At 42.0% G+C, this 24,479-nt stretch overlaps 1 protein-coding gene across 7 annotated transcripts in view; it reads left to right on the top strand.

Moving 5' to 3' along the window:
• LOC138751634 (adenylate cyclase type 2-like) overlaps positions 1-24,479 on the top strand; it is a 650,763-nt gene that overhangs the window by 542,928 nt on the left and 83,356 nt on the right. For all 7 annotated transcript variants that reach the window (XR_011350095.1, XM_069914176.1, XM_069914177.1 and 4 more), the window contains 2 exons: positions 10,087-10,156; positions 23,614-23,711. Coding sequence is in view for 6 of the 7 variants with exons in the window: in XM_069914176.1 (XP_069770277.1) it covers positions 10,087-10,156; positions 23,614-23,711 (168 nt within the window). In the remaining variant the exon portion in view is untranslated. The remainder of the gene's footprint in view (positions 1-10,086; positions 10,157-23,613; positions 23,712-24,479) is intronic.

Genomic DNA, 24,479 nt, shown 5'->3' with positions numbered 1-24,479 from the left:
ATGTTGGCGTTCATATAAAGAGGATTCGAGTTCAGAAGCAGAGAGGTATTGATGCAATTGTATAGGGGCTTGGTGAGATCTCACCTGGAGTATTGTGTTCAGTTTTGGTCTCCTTATCTGAGGAAGGACATCATTGCCATGGAGAGAGTCCAGAAAAGGTTTACCAGATTGATACTAGGGATGGCAGGACTTGCATGTGAAGAAAGGCTAGAATGACTGGGCTTGTGCTCTCTGGAGTTTAGACGATTAAGAGGAGATTTAATAGAAACATTCAAAATTCTTAAGGGATTTGACAGGCTAGATACAAGAAGATTGTTCCCAATGTTGAGCAAGTCTAGAACCAGGGGTTACAGTTTAAGGATAAAGGGGAAGTCCTTTAGGACTGAGATGAGGAAGAATTTTTTCACTCAGAGGGTGGTGAATTTATGGAATTCTCTGCCACAGGAAGTGATTGAGGCCGGTTCCATAGCTATATTTAAGAGAGAGTTAGATTTAGTACTTGGAACTCGGGGGATCAGTGGGTATGGAGAGAGAGCTGTAACAGGGTACTGAGTGGATGATCAGCCATGATCAAAATGAATGGCGGTGTAGGCTTGAAGGGTCAAATGGCCTACTCCTATACCTATTTTCTATGTTTCTACACTTATTTCTAGTTGTAATTAAATCTTGGTATTCAGAACCATCTCCTCTTTCAGCAACATCCATTTTGCCAACTTGCCCTCACTCCAAAATTCTGGAGCTCTGAAGTCCCCATGAACAGTACCAGCAACCATCCATATATTCCCTCCCCTGGGGTATTTACTGCCTGACACAGGTGGGTCTATAAATCAGGAAACCTCTGGAAAGACTACATGTTTGTAATAAAGAAGCCTCACATTCAACTAACACTAGCCAGATACCTCTTCCCAAAGACTTCCCCTCCAACCTCTATATATAATTGCCCAAGTAAATAATTAAGATCTGTGTTTACTAGCAAAGCAATGAAATGAGAACTTCAAAGCAAATGGTAATGCCCAAATATCATTTCAGTGGAACAACCATGCCTGCAGCCTGAGAATTCAAAGCAGAATCACTTGGGACATACTTTAGGTATGAAGTTTTACTTGAATAAAAAATATTTCAGTTCTGAGAGCAGGCTGGGATTTTTTTTTCCTGATGTATCTGATGATTCTGTTTGATCAAACTGTGATCTAACATTCAATTCCTTAAACATTTGCTCCATATGTAATCCTGGGACTAACCCATTTATCGCCTTCACTTTTTCCCTCCCACATGTTTAATTCTATGAACCCACTTTCCTTTCTACAATGTTGAAACATATTGAAATTTCTGCTTTTCTATCTGTACATTTACCTGCACATCTGTATTTATGCCTCACTCCAATTATGGTGTTTTTGTCCCTCTCTCTCTCTCTCTCTCTCTCTCTCTCTCTCTCTCTCTCTCTCTCTCTAGGAGCTACTTTAGTTGAGCTTTTAAATTGATGGTCATAGATTACCATATATTATCATATTTATATAACATATATAATATAATTACCATTTAATTTAAATGGCATTGCAAAAACAACAAATGCAAACAAACACACACACACACACAAACACACACACACACACACACACACACACATGTCCTCCTTTGGAATGGCCACCCTTCAACTACCCAAGGCCCCAAAACAACCCCACCAATTCGAGAGGTGCGTAGGCTGTAAACTTGAAGTTAGCTGAATGCAATCCTGACATCATTGTGGACCATTTCCTACTGTGGCTTTTCTACCTGTCAGAGGAGGTAGCACAGAGACACAAAGTCTTTTTTTCAAACTTTATTTATTGAAAAATTATTGGTAAACATACAAAATACACTTCACAACAAAATGTATATATATATATATATATATGAAAATTTAAAAAAATTAAAAAAACAACCCCCCCCCCACCCCTTCAGCCAGGTCTCTTAAGGAGAGCCAAATAAATATATATTTTTTTTTAAACTTTAAAAAGGAATAAAATAAATAAAAGTACCTCTAAGTGCATATATTCCAAATATAATGACCACTTATTAACAAAAAAAGAATAATTATCATGCAAAACATAAATAATTTTATCCATAACAATACAAGCTTTCATTTCATTAAGCCATCACATTATACTAATCACTGTCTTATCCTTCCATGTATTTGCTATACATTTTCAAGCTACGGACAACACTAAGTATACAAATGAGATTTGAAATTTATCCAACCCCAATCCCTTTAAAGAAATCACATAACCCAGTTTAAAAAAATCAGATGGATCTAATAGTAACTTAATCTTATACAATTTTTCTAAAATTGACTTAATTTCTTCCCAAAATGGTTGTACATACATACAAGATCAAACAGCATGTAAAAAAAAGTTCCAACACACGTACCATATCTCAAACAGGAATCTGAATTACTAAGGCCATACTTTTTCAATTTCTCAAGAGTTTAATAAAAATTATGCAAAAAATTATAATTAACCATTCCATATCGTGCATTTGTCAATCTAGTAACAGTATCATGACACATATCCATCCAGTAATCTTCAGGAAAAACAAAAGTTAAATCATTTTCCCATTTAAACTTAGATTTCTTCCATTCCAACTTATCCATATTATCTTGTAATACTTGATACATAACAGAAATATAACCCTTTTAAGGCATAGAGGAAATCAAAGACTCAAACTCCGACAATACAGGCAAAACCATATCTCTATCATACATTTTTTTTTACCAGTGACCGAAGTATATAATAAACAAATAAAGAAGCTTCAGCAATATCAAAATGCTCTTTCAATTGAATAAAAAAAAGAAATTGACCTATAAAACAATCCTGCAATATTTTTATACCCTTAAAATCCTAATTCTTTAAATGACTATTAAACAATGAAAAAGGAATAAGTTGATTATTATATAATGGCATTGAAATAGATAATTTACCTTTTGATCCTATAGTCTTATTCTTTTTTGTCCATAACATCAATAAATGTTTTAATATTAGCACATCATATTCTGTAATAAATCTATATTCCACCGAAATATAAATTGATGTAATGAAGTTTTAGAAATACATGCCATCACAACTTTAGCCCAACTTGGAGATTGATCCAAATCCATCAAACCACTAATAAATTTAAGTTGGGCTGCCTCATAATAATTCTGAAAATGAGATAGTTGCAATCCACCTAATGCATACTTCCAAGTAAGCTTGTTTAATGCTACCCTTGGTAATTTACCTTTCCATAAAAATTCCCTAATAGCTTTATTTAAATCCTGAAAAAAGTTCCTTGTAAGAAAACATGGTATTGATTGAAACAAATATTGAATACATGGAAAAATATTCATTTTAATACAATTAACCCAGCCAATTAAAGTTAACGGAAGGTCTTTCCACTTAATTAAGTCTGCTTTTATCTTTTTCAACAATGGAACATAATTCAATTTATATAAAGATTGATACTCAGTATTCACAATTATTCCTATATATTTAATTTTATCTGTCGATTTCAAATTAATAACATTTTTATAAACTGAATAATCTCCTTCACCTACCAGTAAAATTTCACTTACGCTTTTATCCCAATTAACTTTATTCCCTGATAATGATCCATACTGCAAAAAACATTCCCGTAAATGTGGCAAAGATTGTTCTGGATTTGTTAAGTATATCAAAACATCATCTGCAAATAAATTAATCTTATATTCTTCATCCAAAACTCTCATCCCTTGTATTTTTTCATTTTGTTGTATCAATTGAGCTAATGGTTCAATGACCAATGCAAATAGGGCTGGTGACAATGGACAACCCTGTCGAGTAGAATGCGTTAATTTAAATAACGATGAAATCTGTCTATTTGTCACAACCCTAGCAGTTGGGTTTGTATATAAAGCTGTAACCCAGCCAATAAAAAAGGGCCAAATTTAAACTTTTCCAAGACCTTAAATAAAAAAATTCCATTTGACCCTATCAAAAGCTTTTTCTGCATTAATTGCAACCATCATTGGATGGTTGGGGTGTCGTCTGTATGCATTGGTCAAACTAATTAGTCAAACAATATTATCCGAAGCATATCTATTTTTAAAAAAACCTGTTTGATCAGTTTAGGTAAATATTTAGCAAGCCGATTTGCTAACCATTTAGCTATTATTTTATAGTCCACATTTGAGAAAGAAATAGGTCTATACAAATACACTTTTAATGGATTTCTTTCTTTCTTTGGAATTACAATAATTAAAGCACTAGAACAAGATTCTGGTAACTCATAATGTTCAGTCACTTATTGTAATACCTCCTCAAACACCAAAGATAAATCTTCATAAAAAACCTTATAAAGTTCCACCGAAAACGTATCATCTCCTGGTGACCTAATATTAGGCATTTCCATCATAGCAGTCTTAATTTCTAAATATGTGAATGGAGCTTCCAAATCTATAATATCCTCTTCATCTAATGCTGGTAACTTTAATGTAGTTAAAAAAAATCAATAGATCCATTATCCTGTTTCCCCTCAGAAGTATATATTTTTTTCTTCTTTGGCTTGGCTTCGCGGACGAAGATTTATGGAGAGGTAATGTCCACGTCAGCTGCAGGCTCGTTTGTGGCTGACAAGTCCGATGTGGGACAGGCCGACGCAGTTGCAGCGGTTGCAAGGGAAAATTGGTTGGTTGGGGTTGGGTGTTGGGTTTTTCCTCCTTTGTCTTTTGTCAGTGAAGTGGGCTCTGTGGTCTTCTTCAAAAGAGGTTGGTGCCCGCCAAACTGTGAGGCGCCAAGATGCACGGTTTGAGGCGATATCAGCCCACTGGCGGTGGTCAATGTGGCAGGCACCAAGAGATTTCTTTAGGCAGTCCTTGTACCTCTTCTTTGGTGCACCTCTGTCACGGTGGCCAGTGGAGAGCTCGCCATATAACATGATCTTGGGAAAGCGATGGTCCTCCATTCTGGAGACATGACCTACCCAGCGCAGTTGGATCTTCAGCAGCGTGGATTCAATGCTGTCGGCCTCTGCCATCTCGAGTACTTTGATGTTAGGGATGAAGTCGCTCCAATGAATGTTGAGGATGGAGCGGAGACAATGCTGGTGGAAGCGTTCTAGGAGCCATAGGTGATGCTGGTAGAGGACCCATGATTCGAAGCCGAACAGGAGTGTGGGTATGACAACGGCTCTGTATATGCTAATCTTTGTGAGGTTTTTCAGTTGGTTGTTATTCCAGACTCTTTTGTGTAGTCTTCCAAAGGCGCTATTTGCCTTGGCGAGTCTGTTGTCTATCTCGTTGTCGCTCCTTGCTGCCCGATGGAGATGTGGGGGGGCTGGTAGTCATGGTGGGGAGCTGGCTGATGGAGGACCTCAGTTTTCTTCAGGCTGACTTCCAGGCCAAACATTTTGGCAGTTTCTGCAAAACAGGACGTCAAGCGCTGAAGAGCTGGCTCTGAATGGGCAACTAAAGCGGCATCGTCAGACGATAATTTTTTATAAAATGAATTAAACTGTTCATTGATTTCCTGAGGTTTATAGGTAACTATTGAATCCTTTTTAACAGTATTAATAACCCTTGAGGTTTGCTCCTTCTTTAACTGCCATGCAAGTACTTTATGCGCCTTCTCACCCCACTATTAATATCGTTCTTTGGTTCGATTAAGTAAACATTCAAATTGAAATTCAAGTCTGTAACGTATTATATCGCAATTTCAATCTAGTCCAAGCTATCTTCTGATCTTTTGTTACTCCCTTCTGAAATTTCTTCTCCAATTCATCAATCTGCTTTTCTAATTCAACACTTTGAGCCATATACCCTTTCTTAACTTTAGTAGCATAACTAATTATTTGTCCTCTTAAATAAGCCTTTAACGCATCCCATTCTACATCAGAGACACAGAAGTCTAAAATGTACGCTGTTTTCCTGTTTTTGAGACATTCCTTTCAGTGCCAAAAGGTTCAAGGGTTATTGCCTGGTAAACGGAGCCAATTTATGAGCAAAGATCACATAATCATTCACTTAATGATTTAGATCAGAAAAATGTGCAGGCTAATTTTACAATGGGCACTTTCCATGCATCTTTCACCCTGGAAGGAAAATATTTTGTTGCATCAATCAGGTAATTATTGACATAATCAATGTGCACAACAGCAGTTACTGGCCTTAAAGGCAGATATTAGGCCTTTAGGTACATTTTACCATTTCTGTGGATCACTCACAATTCAACCAGGACTGCATTGTGGAATTTGTGGTACTTGTCAACTTGGTTCACAATTTAAAAAGAAACTGCTGAATTCAGAACACCAGATTGGGAAATTTCAGATTTTACAGGATGATGCTCAAACACCGTCCAACGTCTACAATTTTCGGGCTTATTTTTTGCTCTGTAAGAGTAAGTAGCTATTCATTAAAAACATAGTCACAGATGCTCGGACTAATGCATTTCATCAGAAGTTGATCAAATTGACATTCAATAGACATGGAGATCCTTTTAAAGGTTAATATTTCAATAGACATGGAGATCCTTTTAAAGGTTAATATTTCAATAGACATGGAGATCCTTTTAAAGGTTAATATTTCAATGGACATGGAGATCCTTTTAAAGGTTAATGTTTCAATAGACATGGAGATCCTTTTAAAGGTTAATATTTCAATGGACATGGAGATCCTTTTAAAGGTTAATATTTCAATAGACATGGAGATCCTTTTAAAGGTTAATATTTCAATAGACATGGAGATCCTTTTAAAGGTTAATATTTCAATAGACATGGAGATCCTTTTAAAGGTTAATATTTCAATAGACATGGAGATCCTTTTAAAGGTTAATATTTCAATGGACATGGAGATCCTTTTAAAGGTTAATATTTCAATAGACAGGGAGATCCTTTTAAAGGTTAATATTTCAATAGACATGGAGATCCTTTTAAAGGTTAATATTTCAATAGACATGGAGATCCTTTTAAAGGTTAATATTTCAATAGACATGGAGATCCTTTTAAAGGTTAATATTTCAATAGACATGGAGATCCTTTTAAAGGTTAATATTTCAATAGACATGGAGATCCTTTTAAAGGTTAATATTTCAATAGACATGGAGATCCTTTTAAAGGTTAATATTTCAATAGACATGGAGATCCTTTTAAAGGTTAATATTTCAATAGACATGGAGATCCTTTTAAAGGTTAATATTTCAATGGACATGGAGATCCTTTTAAAGGTTAATGTTTCAATAGACATGGAGATCCTTTTAAAGGTTAATATTTCAATGGACATGGAGATCCTTTTAAAGGTTAATATTTCAATAGACATGGAGATCCTTTTAAAGGTTAATATTTCAATAGACATGGAGATCCTTTTAAAGGTTAATATTTCAATAGACATGGAGATCCTTTTAAAGGTTAATATTTCAATAGACATGGAGATCCTTTTAAAGGTTAATATTTCAATGGACATGGAGATCCTTTTAAAGGTTAATATTTCAATAGACAGGGAGATCCTTTTAAAGGTTAATATTTCAATAGACATGGAGATCCTTTTAAAGGTTAATATTTCAATAGACATGGAGATCCTTTTAAAGGTTAATATTTCAATAGACATGGAGATCCTTTTAAAGGTTAATATTTCAATAGACATGGAGATCCTTTTAAAGGTTAATATTTCAATAGACATGGAGATCCTTTTAAAGGTTAATATTTCAATAGACATGGAGATCCTTTTAAAGGTTAATATTTCAATAGACATGGAGATCCTTTTAAAGGTTAATATTTCAATGGACATGGAGATCCTTTTAAAGGTTAATGTTTCAATAGACATGGAGATCCTTTTAAAGGTTAATATTTCAATGGACATGGAGATCCTTTTAAAGGTTAATATTTCAATAGACATGGAGATCCTTTTAAAGGTTAATATTTCAATAGACATGGAGATCCTTTTAAAGGTTAATATTTCAATAGACATGGAGATCCTTTTAAAGGTTAATATTTCAATAGACATGGAGATCCTTTTAAAGGTTAATATTTCAATGGACATGGAGATCCTTTTAAAGGTTAATATTTCAATAGACAGGGAGATCCTTTTAAAGGTTAATATTTCAATAGACATGGAGATCCTTTTAAAGGTTAATATTTCAATAGACATGGAGATCCTTTTAAAGGTTAATATTTCAATAGACATGGAGATCCTTTTAAAGGTTAATATTTCAATAGACATGGAGATCCTTTTAAAGGTTAATATTTCAATAGACATGGAGATCCTTTTAAAGGTTAATATTTCAATAGACATGGAGATCCTTTTAAAGGTTAATATTTCAATAGACATGGAGATCCTTTTAAAGGTTAATATTTCAATAGACATGGAGATCCTTTTAAAGATTAATAGTTCAAGCCGATCATGAGCAACAAATACAAACTCCTGTTTAGTCTCCAGTGAGAATCATTGCACAAATGTTGCAAGAAACACACTGGTAATAATTTGAAGTGGAAAGACATTACTTCACGTTGCTCTCAGCAGATGTACTTGATCAATATTCCATGCTGCTTTCCAATACAATTCATTGTGTAACTCTGTAGCTCTATCACATAAACACCTCTATTTAATTCCCCTGCAAAATCCAAGCCTTCAACAGAAGGGTCAGAAGATTTTCAATCTCAACAGGTAGATTCTCTTATTTTACAGCCTCTGCCACAAGGCCTTAAATTACAAGGAGAGACACTGCCACATTCCAGAACTTAGAACAGTGTTATTCCCAAGCAATAATTGGTACAATCAGGCCAATATGAATTGCCTTTAAATAATTCTCATAAATTCAAGATTCAATTTATTGTCATTGTAATAAAACTGTCATATTACGTGAAATTGCTCTTGCCTGCTGTAAGGCAGACAGATTCGTCATCAGCAGAAATTGCCTGAAGTGCCTCTTACAGTCAAAGAAAGAGAAGCAAAAGAGAGTCCCACCAGAGTCACTGAGTGTCCGTAGATATGCCTCCAGTGCTTCTGCAATCTCCGAAGCCACACAGAGTCCAGTTCAAACTATTGGGAACTCGAGCTCCAGATCCAAACCTCTGACACGGTCAGAGACCCTTCAGCACCTTCAGCATCCCCTGTTGCCTTCTTGATTACCTAATGCACCTGTAAACCAACATTTTGCAATTCATGAACAAGCTGTTGTGCAGAGGAAACAGCATGCTGCAATCTTTCACCATTTAAATAATAATCTCTTGACAAATTTTCCTTCACAAGAGGATGACCTTGTATTTACTAACATTGTGCTCAATCTGCCAGACCCTTGCTCATTCACTTTACATGTTTACATCTTTCTGTAGTCTCTCTGCATCCTCTACAAAATGTTCTTTTCCACTCAATCACATGTCATCAACAAACTTAGTGACATTACCAACATTTTATAGAGATGTAACATGACTCAATGCACTCATGTGCACTCCTGTACTCAATGCACTGACTGATGAAGGTGAGGGTGTCAAATGCCTTCTTTGCTATCCTGTCTATCTGTGTTACCATTTTCAGGGATCTCTGTGCCAGTATCCCTGGATCTCTCTGTTCTACAACACTCTCCATGGCCCTACTTTATTTGTCCTATCTTGGTTTGACTTACCAAAATGCATCACCTTGCACTTAACTGAATTAAATTCTACATGCCTTTCCTTGGCCAGAACTTAGCAAGTTCTTAAAGATCACTTTCAAGTTAAGATAATCTTCTTCACTGTCCACTATACCATCAATTTTAGGATTTTATTGTTATCTACAAACTTACTAATGACGCCACTTGCATTCACATCCAAATTGTAAATATAAACTGCAATCGGCACTGCTCTCTGTGGCATATCTCTTCTCACAGGCCACCAAGCAGACAAACACCACCACCCTTTGTCTCCCACTGCCAAGCCAGGGTTACGCCTGCTCTTAATTAATTTTGTTTGGGTACCTGGAGCTCACCAATATAACACAGAATCTCCTATGTGGGTGTGGCCTGACATCTGGAAGGATACAACTAATGCAACATTTCTGCTTTTGTTTCAGATTCCAGCATCTACAATTTTGTTTGTTTTCCATTATTGAAAATGTGTTTCCTTTTGCAGACAATGGCTAAAATCTGATGACATTCAAAGAATTTCACTTTTCTTTCATAATCAAGAACTGGAAAAAGAGGTAAGTATCATATTGAATCAAATATTGATGTTTTCATCACATATTGATGGTTAATTGGGTGAATACAAATAAAATACTTTTAGAATAATGAGAAGTAAATAGCTTGTACCTGTCTAGTGTATTACAGTCAGAACATTAAACATCTATGGGCTGGTGTTTAAAATGATTGTTGTGTGCAGGAATCAATGACCATTATGTTTATGACTGCACACATAAGTCAGCCTGTGCCTTTTAAAGGTAAAAATAAAAGCAATAATGTGACATTAGCCGAATCTGGATTGTAATAAATAAATAGAAGCAAAGTCAATTGTACATGAGAGAAAGCATGCTGAAACATTTTCTGAATGTACACCCTTCAGTGGAAGATGTGAATAGAAGTGTCATCTTTGGCTAGAAACTTTGTAGCACAGTTTTGTTTTGTATGCTATCCAATAGAATTTCATCAAAGTTTATTGATGAAATGAAAATTAGTATTTACTATGAGCATTACAAATATCATCACTTTGTTTCTTCTAAACATGATGTGTTAATGCGCAGATCAACCTAACATGCTCAGTGTTGTCCATTGGTATTGAACACATGGCTGGAGTCATACAATTTTAAAACATGGAATCAGGTCCAGAAGCCCAACCTCTTCATGGCAACCAATTTGTCTACACAAGCTGAGTTCATTTGCCTACATTTAGCCTATAACCCTCTAAACCTTTCCTATCTATGTACCTGTCCAAATATCTTTTAAAACTTACAATTATCCCTGCTTCTACCATATCTTTTGCCAGCTCACTTCACGTATCCATCACCCTCAGTGTGAAAAAGGTGGCCCTCAGGTCCCATTTAAATTTTTCCTCACTCACTCCAAGTCCAAGCAATCCCCCCTCACCCCCAATTTTAGATTCCCCTAACCTGGGGGAAAAAAGTCTATGATTATTTACATTACCAGTGATGTTCCACAGGAACCAGTTTTGAAACTCCTGTTGTTTGATATCCACCCACCTCCCTCCCCAATCCCCTTTATATTCACATCTCTCTAGAAGCCTTTTAAATGTTACCATTTTATCTGTTTCCACCATTACTCTTGGCTACCCATTCCAGGCACCCATTGCATTCTGTGTAAAACATTTAGCCTGTACCAGTCCATTAAACTTTCTTCTCCCATCTGAAACAAATCTCCTCCACACACATGTACCTAAATATAGTGTATGAAAGTGGATGAAAACATAGGTGAGTGGGTTAATATGTTTTCACATGACTCAAAGATTGGTAGAGATGTGGACAGTATAGAAGGCTATTGACAGGATATAGATCACTTACAGATGGAGTTTAATCCAGACAAGTTGCATTTTGGGAACATATACTGTTAAAGGCAGGACTCTTAAATATATTTGGGAGGAGGATTTGGGGGTTGTAGAGCGCGTCGAAAGAACCAAAGACCTGTTGATCCAATCCAAGGCTTTTATTAACTAAAAGACTGGAGCATATCACAAGTAGGTCGACCAGTCCAGAATGACCTGGTCTGGCTAGGAGCAATCCTTTAAGACCTGCCAGTAGGTGTGGCTACGCTCTCAGCTAATCACAGTCATCCTACACTACAATCTGTACATATACACATTGGTGATAGAATCTGTACTATCACATTCACCCCTTCTTTGAAAACTGACCCCGGGGTGGATGGAGGTTAGGGGCTGTACTGGTCAAGGGTCCTGACCATCTGGCATGACCGCCGTGGTGCCGGGATTGGGGTCACTGGAGTCATGTCGCCAGCAGGCTCGTAGGGTGTGGCCACTGCTTCGCTCAATTTCCCAACAGCTTTGTCGACAGTCTGGCCTGAGCTAGTGGGGTGGTGCTGGTCCCTCTGTTCAAGCACTTGACCTGGGAAAGAAGGAATAGGGGGAGGTTGGGTCAAAGGCACTGCTGCGCCTGATCCGGCTTGGGCTAGGTCCCTTCCTGAGACTGTATCCTTCCGCCTATCCTGGTACTCAATGTAGGTATAATGTGGGTTCGCATGGAGCAGAGTCACTCAGTCAACCAAGGAGTCGTTCTTTGAGTACCGGACGTGTCGTCGTAAGAGGACCGGACCGGGAACCGTGAGCCACGCCAGTATGGTCGTTTTTGATTCGGATTTCCTCGGGAAAAAGAACATCCTTTCATGGGGGGTGGCATTGGTCGCAATGCATAGGAGGGAGCGGATGGAGTGTAGGGCACTAGTGAACACATCCTGCCAGCGAGAGGTGAGGAGACCTTTGGACCAAAGGGCAAGCGTAACCACTTTCCAGACAGTGGCATTCTCTCTTTCGACTTGCCATTACCGCGTGGGTTATAGCTGGTGGTCTTGCTTGAAGCAATACCATGCTCCAAAAGGTACTGCCACAGCCCTGTGCTCATAAACGAGGACTCCCTGTCACTGTGGATGTAACTGGGGTACCCGAAGATGGCAAAGGTGTTGTGCAGAGCCACTATGACTGAGGAGGCAGCCATGTCCAAGCAGGGCACAGCGAATGGGAAGCGGGAGTACTCGTAGATGGCTGTAAGGATGTAGATGTTATGGTTGGTCGATGGTAGGGGCCCCTTGAAGTCTACGCTGAGATGCTCAAAGGGGCAGGTGGCTTTGATGACCTGTGTGTTCTCCGGACGGAAGAAGTGGGGCTTGCACTCAGCGCACACCAGGCAGGCTCGGGTCATGGAGAGAATCTCCTCGACCATGTAGGGCAGGTTGCGAGCTTTGACAAAGTGCACGAACCTAGTGACCCCAGATGACAGAGCTCCTCATGGAGTCTACAGCCTGTCCAGTTGTATGTTGGCGCAAGTCCCCCTGGAGAGCGTATCTGGCGGGTCGTTGAGTTTACCAGGCCGATACAGTATGTCATAATTAAAGGTGGAGAGCTCGATTCTCCACCTGGCGATTTTGTCATTCTTGATCTTACCTCGCTGGGTATTGCTAAACATGAAGGAGACCGCGCGTTGGTCGGTCAGCAGTGTAAAGCACCTGCCAGTGAGGTAGTGTCTCCAATGATGTACTGCTTCAACTATGGCCTGGGCCTCCTTCTTGACAGAGGAGTGTCAGTTCTCAGGACCCTGGAGGGTTCTGGAGAAGAAGGCTACTGGCTGGCCGGCCTGGTTCAAAGTGGCTGCCAGTGCAAAGTCGGACATATCGCTCTCGACTTGGAACAGAATGGACTCTTCGATGGCATGCAGGGATGCAACAGCAATGTCCAATTTGATGTGATCGAAGGCCACTCTGGCTTCGGTTGACAGGGGAGAGGAGATGGTCTTGATAAGTGGCTGTGCCTTGTCGGTATAGTGTGGAACCCATTGGGCATAGTAAGAGAAAAAGCTCAGGCAGCCTGTGGGTGTGGGGGGGGGGGGGGGGGCGCAATTCCATGAGGGGATGCATGCGGTCAGGATCCGGCATGACCACCCCGTTCTCCACCACACAACCTAGAATTGCAAGCCGAGTGGTCTGGAAGACACACTTATCAAAAGTGTAGGTCAAGTTCAGCCGAATTGCAGTCTGAAAAAATTTCTCAAGGGTGGCATCATGATCCTCTGTGTCATGGCCGTAGATAGTGACATTGTCCAGATACGGGAAAGTAGCAGTCAGCTCGTTCTGGTCCACCATCCAGTCTATTTCCCACTGGAAGACCACGACACCATTTGTGACCCCAAAGGGTACCTTGAGGAATTGATACAGCCACCCATTCGCTTTGAAGGCCGTGAAAGGTCGGTCTTCTCGGTAGATCGGGAGCTGATAATAGGCCGAACGTAAGTCAATGGTGGAAAAAACACGGTATTGGGCAATCTGATTCACCACATCCATAATCCGTGGAAGTGGGTACACATCCAGAAGCATGAAGCGGTTAATTGTCTGGCTGTAGTCAACCACCATCCGCGGGTTCTCCCCATTTTTAACAACCACCACCTGGGTCCTCCAGGGACTCGAGCTAGGTTCGATAATGCCCTCATCCAGCAGTCTGCGCACCTCGCTTGTGATAAATTTCCTGTGTTCATAACTATATTGCCGGCTTTTGGTGGCCACAGGCTTCCAGCCAGGGGTGAGGTTTGCGAAAAGTGCTGGCAGAGCAACTCGGAGGGTGAAAAGACTGCAGGTGAGGCACAGGGGTGGGTGGCTTGGGCTTCCGCTAGCAGGAGGCTTCTGGGGTGGAGTAGTTACAGACAGAGAGTGGAGCTTGAGGCCCCCCAAAGTGCATGGAAACGGTTTGAAACTGGCACTGAAAATCCAGCCCCACCAGTGCAGGGACGCACAATTGGGGAAGAACTAATAGTTTGAAGTCTGTGAACGTGATGCCCTGGACTTTCAGGGTCGCCATGCATTACCCCTTTACCCCAGTCGAGTGTGATCTGGTCACCAATGCAATTCTCTATGCAGTGGGGAGAATAGCCAGTCCGCAACGGTGGGCCAGGTCTGGGCGGATAAAACTGTCAGTTGACCCCAAGTCAAAGAAGCAATTAGTATCGTGTCCATGCACTTTAATCAGTTCCATTGCTTTTGTGAAGGGATGGGGGAAATCTCAGTCGAGGTTTACTGATGAAGAGACTTGTAATGGGGACAGTTGAGTCCTGTGTGATGACATCATGCAATGTGTGCGTGATGACGTCACGCAAACAGTTGGTCCTGAAGAGACAGTGTCGAGGAGTTGGTGTTGCTGCCTGCAGCCTGCTGGGAGTATCGGCCAGCCAACAGTAAGTGTTGGGGGTCACTGCTTGCTGTTGGCGGTGGGGCGGTCATTCAGGCGGTCAGCGACAGTGGGTCCCTGGTCAGCAGCATCGGGTTCCCGGTCGGCAGCGTCGGTGGGTACCGGGTCGGTAGCGTCGGTCACATTTGCGGGTACCTGGTCAGCTGCCTCAGTGGTGGCGGGTCCCCAGTCGGCAGCAACAGAGGGTCCCTGGTCAGCAGCGGCGTCAAGTCCCTGGTTGGTGGCGGGTCCCTGGTCATCGTCGGCAGTGGTGGCGATGATGGCGGCAGCGGGCTCAGCGATGATGGCGGTGGCAGGTCCCTGTTCGACAGCGGCGGTGGCCGTTGAGGTCAGGGCTGGGGCCTGGTCAGACGTTGCTTTGTGAGGTAGGGTGAACGTCATTGCAGTGAGGGTGGGTTGTACCTTGTGCGCTCGGTTTCTTCCCCGTGATGTCAGGCTTTGCCGCGCGGTGGAGCCTTCACTCTTATTGGATGAGAGCTTTGACGAAGAAGTGTTTGAATGGGAGGGTGGCGATTGGGCTTCACACGAGGCACTGAGTTTGACAGTGGCCATTTTGGAGCAACAGACTACAACAAAGTGACCGTTTTTAAGGCACTTCTGGCACCTGGCTTTTCTCGCTGGTCACTGGGACCTGCTGTACTTGTTCCTCCCACAGAAATAACACTTTGGGGTTGCATCGGGCAGTGTAGCGGCAGCCGACAGGCTGTCGGTGTGCCGGGGGGTAGTAGGGTAGAGGGAGGGCATCCTACTCACATCAGAGTGTGGGGTCCAGCCCCGAGAGTACATGTCCATACTTAAGACTGCAGCCTCCATCGTCTCTGCGATCCGGATCACGTCCTCTAGGTTTTCTTCCCCATGCTCTAGCAGGCGCTGCCTCACCTCATTCAATCAAACCCCGGCATCCCAAATGAGATTGTCTGTGGCCTCGGCAGCAGTTCTGTCTGTGCAGGCACAGTCCCTGCTCATTGCCCTTAGTGCCTGAATATAAGCTCTACAGGACTTACCGGGCTGTTGCCTCCTTGTTGCAAGTTTGTACCAAGCATAGACTCTATTCACCAGTCACTCATAGAGCCCTTTCAGTACCTTCATGGCTGCGATGTAAGTGGTCGCATCCTGGACACTCTGGTAGACTCTCGGGGACACCATAGTCATCAATATTAGTAGTCGATGGCTGTCCTCTATCACAGCCGGGTCAGAGAGCTGTAAGTATGTTTCGAAGCATCTCACCCAGTGCTTAAAGTCATTCGAGGCTGTAGCTGACTGTGGGTTGATGTCGAGGTGTTCCAGCCATAGCATACACTCCATCCCTTCAAAATTTTAGTTAATAAAATTGTAGAGCGCATCGAAAGAACCAAAGACTTGTTAATCCAATCCAAGGCTTTTATTAACTAAAAGACTGGAGCATATCACAAGTAGGTCGACCAGTCCAGAATGACCTAGTCTGGCTAGGAGGAATCCTTTAAGACCTGCCAGTAGGTGTGGCTATGCTCTCAACCAATCACAGTAATCCTACACTACAATCTGTACATATACACATTGGTGATAGAATCTGTACTATCACAGGGTTCTACTCCATAGCTCCTTGAAATTGGCCACACAAGTAGATAGGGTGGAAAAGAAGGCCTCTGTCATGCTTCACTTCATTGGTTGAAGCTTTGAAAACAAAAGTAAGGAAATAATTTTGCAACTCCATAAAAGTTTGCTTAGGCCACAATTAGAATACCGTCTGTAATTCTGGTTGTCCCATTACAGGAAGAGGCTTTGTAAAGGTTTACTCGTAAAAACACAATGTTATAGAAACTCAGCAGGTCAAACAGTATTTTAAATAGCAAAGATAAAGGTGCATAACCAACATTTCAGGCTTGAGCCTTTCATCAAGGGTATGAACAAAATGTAGGTGGGCACCTGAACAAAAATGGTGGGGGTGGGAGGAGAACAAGGTAATAGGTGGAGAAGGAAGGGAGGGCATACAAGCAAACAAAAAGAGTAAGGATGACTCTGTGAATGGAGAGGGAATGGGGTGGAGAGCTGGAGGAAATAAGACAGAGGGATGGGGAAGAGAGGAAGAAATGGAACTAAACTAGCAGAGGAGTTGATGTTAAGGCCATCTAGTTTGGAGATTGTCCAGACAGAAAATTAGGTGTTGATCCTCCAACTTATGGATGGTGTTGGTTTGACAATGCATGAGGCCACAAACAGACATGTCAGTGCTGGAATGGGGGCCAAAATTGAACTCTGGGAGATCCCTGTCACTGATGCAGACAAAGCGAAGTTGTTCAGTGAAATAATCTCCAAGTCTGTGAGCAGTCTCTCCCATGTAGAGAAGACACAACGGGATGATTCCCGTGGAAACGCAAGTGAAGTGTTGCTTCACTTAGAAGGACTGTTTGGGGCCCCAAAATGGTGGTGATGAAAGAGATGTAAGCATGCCTCCACTTCCTATGGCTCCAGGGGAATGTGTCAAGGGGGCGATTAATGGGAAGGGATGAGTGGACAAGGATGTAGTGGAGGGAGCGGACCCTACAGAAGGCAGAGAGGGGAGGAGAGAGTAAGATGTTTCTAGTGGTGGGATCATGTTTTAGGTGACAGAAATTTCAAAGGATAGCGTGTTGGATTGCAGAGGTTGGTGGGGGTTTACTAGGATATTTCGTAGTTTACAGGTATGAATTCCATGAAGAGGCTGAACAAACTCAGGCTGATTTATCTGGAGCATCGGAAGCTGAGAGGTGACCTGATGCAAGTTTATAGAATTATGATAGGATAGTCAGCAGAATCTTTACCCCCAGGGTAATAGTGTCATATGCTGGAAGAGATTTGTTTCAGATGAGAGAGGAAAGTTTAATGGATATGTGAAGGCCAAATGTTTTACACAAAATGTGATGGGTTCCTGGAATGGGTGGAAACAGATACAATGGTAAGGTTTAAAAGGCATCTCGAGAGACATGTGAATCTGAAGGGGATGGAGGAATAGCTATTATCTCCAGGCAGCAGAGTTTTATTTAATTTGGACATCATGTTTGGCACAGAGATGTTTGGCCAGAGAACCTGTTCCTGTGATGCACTATTCTATTTTCTATTTATACTCGCACGATTTTATAAACCTTAAAAGCTCCCCTCTCAGCCACTTATGCTTGGCTGTGGCTCATTTGAAAACTTTTGCATAGGAGTGACATATGATGTCTGCTTCAACAAAACACGAAGCAAACCTGTCTGAGCAGGGCTGAGCGATTGAATATATCTCATCAAGTTTAAGTCTAGTTCAAATTTATTTATCATCAGATTGTACCAGTGGAAGTGTTCTGCGGTCCACGGTGCAAAACAATGCAAACACACATACAGATAAACAATACTTATACACAATACATATATACATTTATTACAATAAATGTTATTAATAATAGTAGAGTTATGGAGTTATTGCAGCAGTTTAACAGTCATTCAGCAGTCTCACTGCTTATGCAAAGAATCTGTTCCTCAGCCTAGCTCTAATACTCCTGTATCATTTTCCTGATGGGTGTAGCTGGAAGATGCTGCATGTAAGGTGGAAGGGGTCTTCACCGATTTTTCAACACACAGAATAAGCAGGGAGCTCACAGCCCAAATATGGACAACCCTTTATTTCAACAGCAGTCTAATATACCTTTCTGAATCCAGAACAAATCTAGGACGTATCAACTGGAGGGCAGTGAAGCACTATTGATTAACCACATTAGACTGAGTTAATAGGCTTTAATCACCATAAAACATCAGCACGTCTCACACATTGCTGGGCCACTTCCAAAGCTGGTTCTGAAGTGGGGGGGGGGGGGGGGGGGGAGCCTGGGCTCCTTTATGGGGATTCTGAGGGAAGGAGGCATGGGTGCAGGAGTGGGCCAGCTAATATGGTACCTTCATACAGACAGTGCTAATAGCTGTACAGTGTTTCACCTCATTTGCTCCTTCTTTTAAAAGAGAGTCCGGCGGGGTGAAGTGAGTCAATATCCGTTACAGGCTCATCTTGTCCGGTGGTCTCATCTGTCATTATGACTGTCACAGTCCCTGCTGTGGCTCAGCTGCTAGCTCCTGGGTGGTGTTTTGCACAATAGGCCGCATCTCCGTTGGCTGAAGGGGGTTAATAGGAATGTGGGGTTGCTTGGTCAGGGGTTGGGGTAGGGTGCTGGGCATGATGAGTGGGACCAGATAGCCTGGTAGATCACCAGTGATTGTAGAGGGAAGGGATACTGATTCGTTGGTTGAGGGGTCCTCTGCATGCGCCAGGTCCTGGACAGAAGCCATATCTTTGCTGCCCATCCTGGTACTCCATGTAAGGGTACTGGGGAGTTTGCATGGAGGGGGTGGTCCTTCTCGACCATGGGGGTCAGTCTTGTGGCTCCTGGTAAGCCTCTGGAGCAGCACAGGCCCAGGAGTCATCAGCCAGGACAGTAGTGTGCTTCCTGATGCCACATTCCTAGGGAAAGAAAAGAGCCTTTCATGCTGGGTAGCATTAGTAGCAGTACAGAGGATGGACCTGGTAGCGTGGAGCATCTTAGGGAGGACCTCGTCATTGGGAAACAGGCAGGCCTTTCACACTGAGGGTTAGGAGTATTTCCTTCCAGACGGTGGCATTCTCCCTTTCTATCTGCCCATTCCCCCGGGCGCTATAGCTTGTGGTCCTGCTTGTAGCTATGTCCTTGGTCAGCAGGTACTGGTGCAGTTCCTCACTCATAAATGAGTGAGGATCCCCATTCGCTATGGATGTAGCAGGGGTATCTGAATATGCTGCATAGTGACTTTATGACTGTGGTCATGGCCAAGTCTAAGCAGGGGATGGTGAAAGAGAAGCATGAGTATTCATTGATAATGTTGAGAAAGCATACATTCCAGTTGGTGGAGGGAAGGATGCTCTTGAAGTCCGTACTCAGGCTTTAATCAGGAGGCTTTTGCCTGGTCGGTAGAATTGGTGCTTGCTTTCAGTGCAGACCGGACAGCACCGGGTCAGTTCCCCAATATCTTCAACTGAGGAAGGGAGGTTGTGAGCTCTAACAAAATGGTAGAGCCAGGGTGGCAGAGGCTATTGTGGAGGACTTGGAGGCATTCCAACTGTGTGTTGGTGCATGTCTCTCAGGGCAAGGCATTGGGAGGCTTGTTGAGGTTCTTTGGCCAGTACAAGATCTCATAGATGGTTGTTTTCACCAGAGGATGGGCTTTGTCTGCATAATTAGGAACCCACTGGGTGTAGTAGGAAAAGAACCCCAAGTACCTTTTCAGGGCCTTTTGAGGTTGAAGGGCAGTGAGAGCTCCAGGCAATCAGGGTCAGGCCCAATGATGCCATTCTTCACCAAGCAATTGATGAAGGCCAGACAAGAATTGCTGAACACGCACTTCTTTTGGTGGTACGCGAGGTTGAGTCTTTTGGTCGTCTGGAGAAATTTTTGTAGGTTATGATCATGACAAGAGTCATGATCCTGCTGGTCACGTTGTCCAGATAGGGAAACGTGGCCTTTAGCCTATAGTCATCTATTATCCAGTCCATCTCCCTCTGGAAGAAGGAGACCCTATTGGTGACCCAAAAGGGGACCCAGAGGAAGTCTTAGAAGTGGTCATCTGCCTTGGAGGCAGTGTACGGGCTGTCCTCTGGGCAGATCTGAAGTTGGTGGTAGGCTGACTTGAGATCGATGATTGACAGGACTCGGTACTGAGCAATCTCCTTCACCCTGTCGGTGATGCAGGGAAGGGGCTAGCCACTAAGCTGGGCAAATCGGTTTATGGTCTGACTATAGTCTAGGACCATGTGGTGTTTCTCTCTTCTCTTAACTACTAAAACCTGTGCCCTTCAGGGGTTGGTGCTGGGTTCTATGATCCCTTCAGCCAGAAGTCGCTTAACTTCTGCTTTGATGAAGGCTCTGTTCCCGGGGTTGTATCGTTCGCTCTTGTTGGTGACAGGCTTGCAATTGGTGGGGGGAGGGGGGTGAGATTCTCGAACAAGGGCGGCGGTTGGACCCGATGGGTGGACAGACCACAGGTCGTGTTCAGAGGGGAAGGCAGATAGTTTAAAAATTGCTAGTTGAAACCATGAGGTTGTGGGGGGTGGGGTGTGTGACCTGTCAAACTACATTTGGATTCTCTTGAGTTGGCACTGGAAGTCCTGTCGTAGTATGACTGGTGCACAGAGCTACAGCATGATAAGCAGCTTAAAATTCTTGTACTCAGCTCCATGCAGAGTCAATGTCATGGTGCAGCATACGAGGATCTCGGCCCAGTAAGATTTGGAGACCAGGGCGACATTACACTTCACCAGAGTTACCCCAAGGGAGTACCGCTGTACTGTGCTCAGGTGAATGAAGCGCTCCGTGTTCCTGGTATTAAATAGGCAGTTTGCATTGCGACTGTTTATCTTGATATCTATTGTGGCCCTGGCTAGTTGATGTGGGCTGCCCTGGTCCAGGGTAATCAAAGGGAATGTCTGGATCACTGTTGTAGTACTGGTACGGAGACGCCCCCTCCCCCCAAGCTGGCTGCCCCCATGCTGCGCACGTGGTGCTGCTCCTCACCATTGAAAGTGGTGCCATCCTAGTTTGCCATCCCCATGGTCCCGCCGAGCCATTCCCCGCAACCAGAAGTGGCTCCGGAAGTGACATGGTTCAAGGTAGTGGTGGCTGCCTGCTGCACGCGGCACTGCTTGAGGAAGGTTGGGACCTACATACCTTTTTGTAGTGTCCCTTCTTCCGATGCCATCTTTGCAGGAGCTCCATTGCGGCAGAGTAAGTTTTGCAGTCCCTGATCATTTGAAAAACGTGATGGCTGACCTGAGCGAAGAGTAGTTCTCATTTATCTTCCTCAATCTGCATGTTGTTGCGTCTCATGAAGGCGTGGGGGCAGTGCAGCCAATGATCGAATTTAACTGAGGCCTCTGGATCTTTAGAATCAGTGTCCAGTTTATCTACCCATATTGCCTTGCTCATGGCACAAAAATTATGGTGATTAAATTGTAGTGCAAACTAAAAGGATTGGAACATACAGATTATGTCCTAGTATATTTCTTTTAACTGCTGATGCAAACTGAAGTATTTTGGAGGGTTTCTATTCATAAAAGTTGTGATTAATAGATTTTAATCACCGTAAAACATAATCTCACATGTTGCTGGCTTGGTTCCAAGACAGGTACTGTGGGAGGGGTCTGGGCATGACAGCCTTTATGGAGATTCTGAGGGGAGGAATCACAGGTGCAGGGCCCGCCAGCCCATACAGTACATTCATTCAGACAGTACTAATAGCTATACACTACAGGTAGAGCACGGGTCTCTAGGGCAATAAGAGAAAGAACAGTGGAGTTCAAAGTCAGGTGTATACTCAGAGAATTTGAAAGGAGCAGAGAAAAATGTTAAATTATATGGCATTTTCTGCCAACTGCCTTATTCGCTGCTTACTTCACTGACAATCGATGAGTATTTGCCACTTCAGTTCACATGCCTTAGCCACTCTCACACAAATAACACCATGTAGACTTCAGGTTCACTGCTCAGTAACAATCATTCAACCATGGCAGTCACAGCCGGTGCTGTGCCTGCCTGTTTTGAACTTACGGTTATATCTTCACAATCTGACAGACTTCACACCAGACTCTGTTGTGAATGAAAACATAATGAACCTTACTCAACACAGAAATTGAGCTCAAACTATTATACCTTTGGTAGATATATCCTGCTGAGAGGTTTTCTTCCCATCTCTGCCACCAACACCTCTCCCACTGATTGTCGCAGCTTGCCCTGTTTTGTACACTCTCTCTAATCTTTTTCCGTCATTTTCAGTTATAGAATGCTCTAACATGCCATCCATGCTATTATACAACCTCTTCCAGGACCCTATATTGTTTTGTATGGCAAAAAGATATTTCATAAACAACCTAAGCACTTCCTGTGATCTCTTGAACTTCAAATATGAATAGAAACCCTCCAAAATACTTCAGTTTGCATCAGCAGTTAAAAGAAATATACTAGGACATAATCTGTATGTTCCAATCCTTTTAGTTTGCAAAAGCAAGGATCTTTCATTTGAACTGAGGTCATGTTCAGCTGCCCAAGGTTAAGACAAGCAGTTAGCTGGACTGTGGAATTGGTAAAAAGCAGAACTGATTTAAATCAGTGATGTAAACTGTTACATGTTTTAATTTCACTGTTCTGTATACTGCGATCATGTGCATAAACCACCTCACAAATATTTTCTTGAGAGAAAGAACCATGGACTTCTCAAATTCACTTTTCAAAGCTTAATTAGCACCAGAGCATCTATTATACAGACTATATATAACCCAATTTAACATCTCAGTAGATTCTTAAAGATATTTATGACCTCTATTAATGGCCTCGTACCATTTAAAATTTGTGCTTCATTTGCATGCTCCAGAAAATGCATTTGCATTTAAAATTAAAATTTGTAATGTTAACTTACATAGCTATTCATTTATTCAACACAGAATATTTTGACACAGGCATACTTAACAACGTGTGAAAACTTCTCCTTCCTGGCACCTGCACACTTTGTGTTGGAAAAACAAAGATGGAACTGTTTACTAGCATCAACTATTGGTGTTTGGCAATGCTTTTCAAATTGCTTTTACGAAATGTCAGTTTGCCCCATTCATCCAGCAAAGGCTTCCTAGAGAGTTTGGCAACCATTCTTTCTTTTTTAAATGTCAGTTTGCTGCAAAATGATTATTGGAAATTTGTAGCAGATTATTAATTAATATGTTTGTGTTAACTATTGTAGTATCGAGCAACTCCACTTCCAGCCTTCAAGTACTATGTCACCTGTGCTTGTCTGATATTTTTCTGCATCTTCATCGTTCAGATTCTTGTGTTACCAAAGTAAGTATTTGTGAATGTAGCAATGTGAATGAAATAAAAGAATTACCTCCTTGATTTTTTTTACTATTTCTTTAACATTTCTCTGGAAATCAAGACTTTCCCCGAAAAAGGAAGAGTGTGCCAGGACTTCAAGTAGGCACAAATTAAGGTTGGCCATGGTAAAAAGACAAAGGTGAATTCCTAGCTCAACGCTTTGCTGTCCAACATTGAAAATGGACCAGTTTGAAAGGCACCAAATGGAAATGCTGAATTGGCCCTGCTTCAGATCACTCTCCAAGTTATTTGCTCATGGAATGGCAGGAGTAAAAGATAGCGTAATCTCCAATGAACAAGATCAATGTTGAGGGCTTTCTGTTTTTAGATAATGCCTAGAAAGCAACCACTCTAGTACCCTGTAATCATTTCCAGCTGCTGCTTTAGCAATTTTTGTACTGAAGTGGATGCTGTCATGTAAATTACATGATATTATAAATCAAAGTCAGTGGTAGCATGGATGGAGGGTGTGATCACCATGAGAGAGGCTGCAGCCAGAAAGACGAATCATCCCTTCTTCCTCTCACTCATCAGCATTGCTCCAAATTGCATTGCTTCCCTCAATCACAAACAGTGGACGTCTCAAGCGGTCAGTGAAAACTTAAGCAGCAAATGAATTTTGAGAAAGTAGCCCTAGGGCTATTTTGCTAAACCTACCAGATCCACTGTGCTTAAGTTTGAAGCAAGTATATTTCAGCTTATTTCAGGAATCACATATTTCCCAATTTATTCTAT

The sequence above is a fragment of the Narcine bancroftii genome, chromosome 1 (genome assembly GCF_036971445.1).
Source record: "Narcine bancroftii isolate sNarBan1 chromosome 1, sNarBan1.hap1, whole genome shotgun sequence".
NCBI lineage: Eukaryota > Metazoa > Chordata > Chondrichthyes > Torpediniformes > Narcinidae > Narcine > Narcine bancroftii.
The sequence above is the reverse complement of the archived record's forward strand: the minus strand, read 5'-3'. Positions and strand labels throughout refer to the sequence as shown.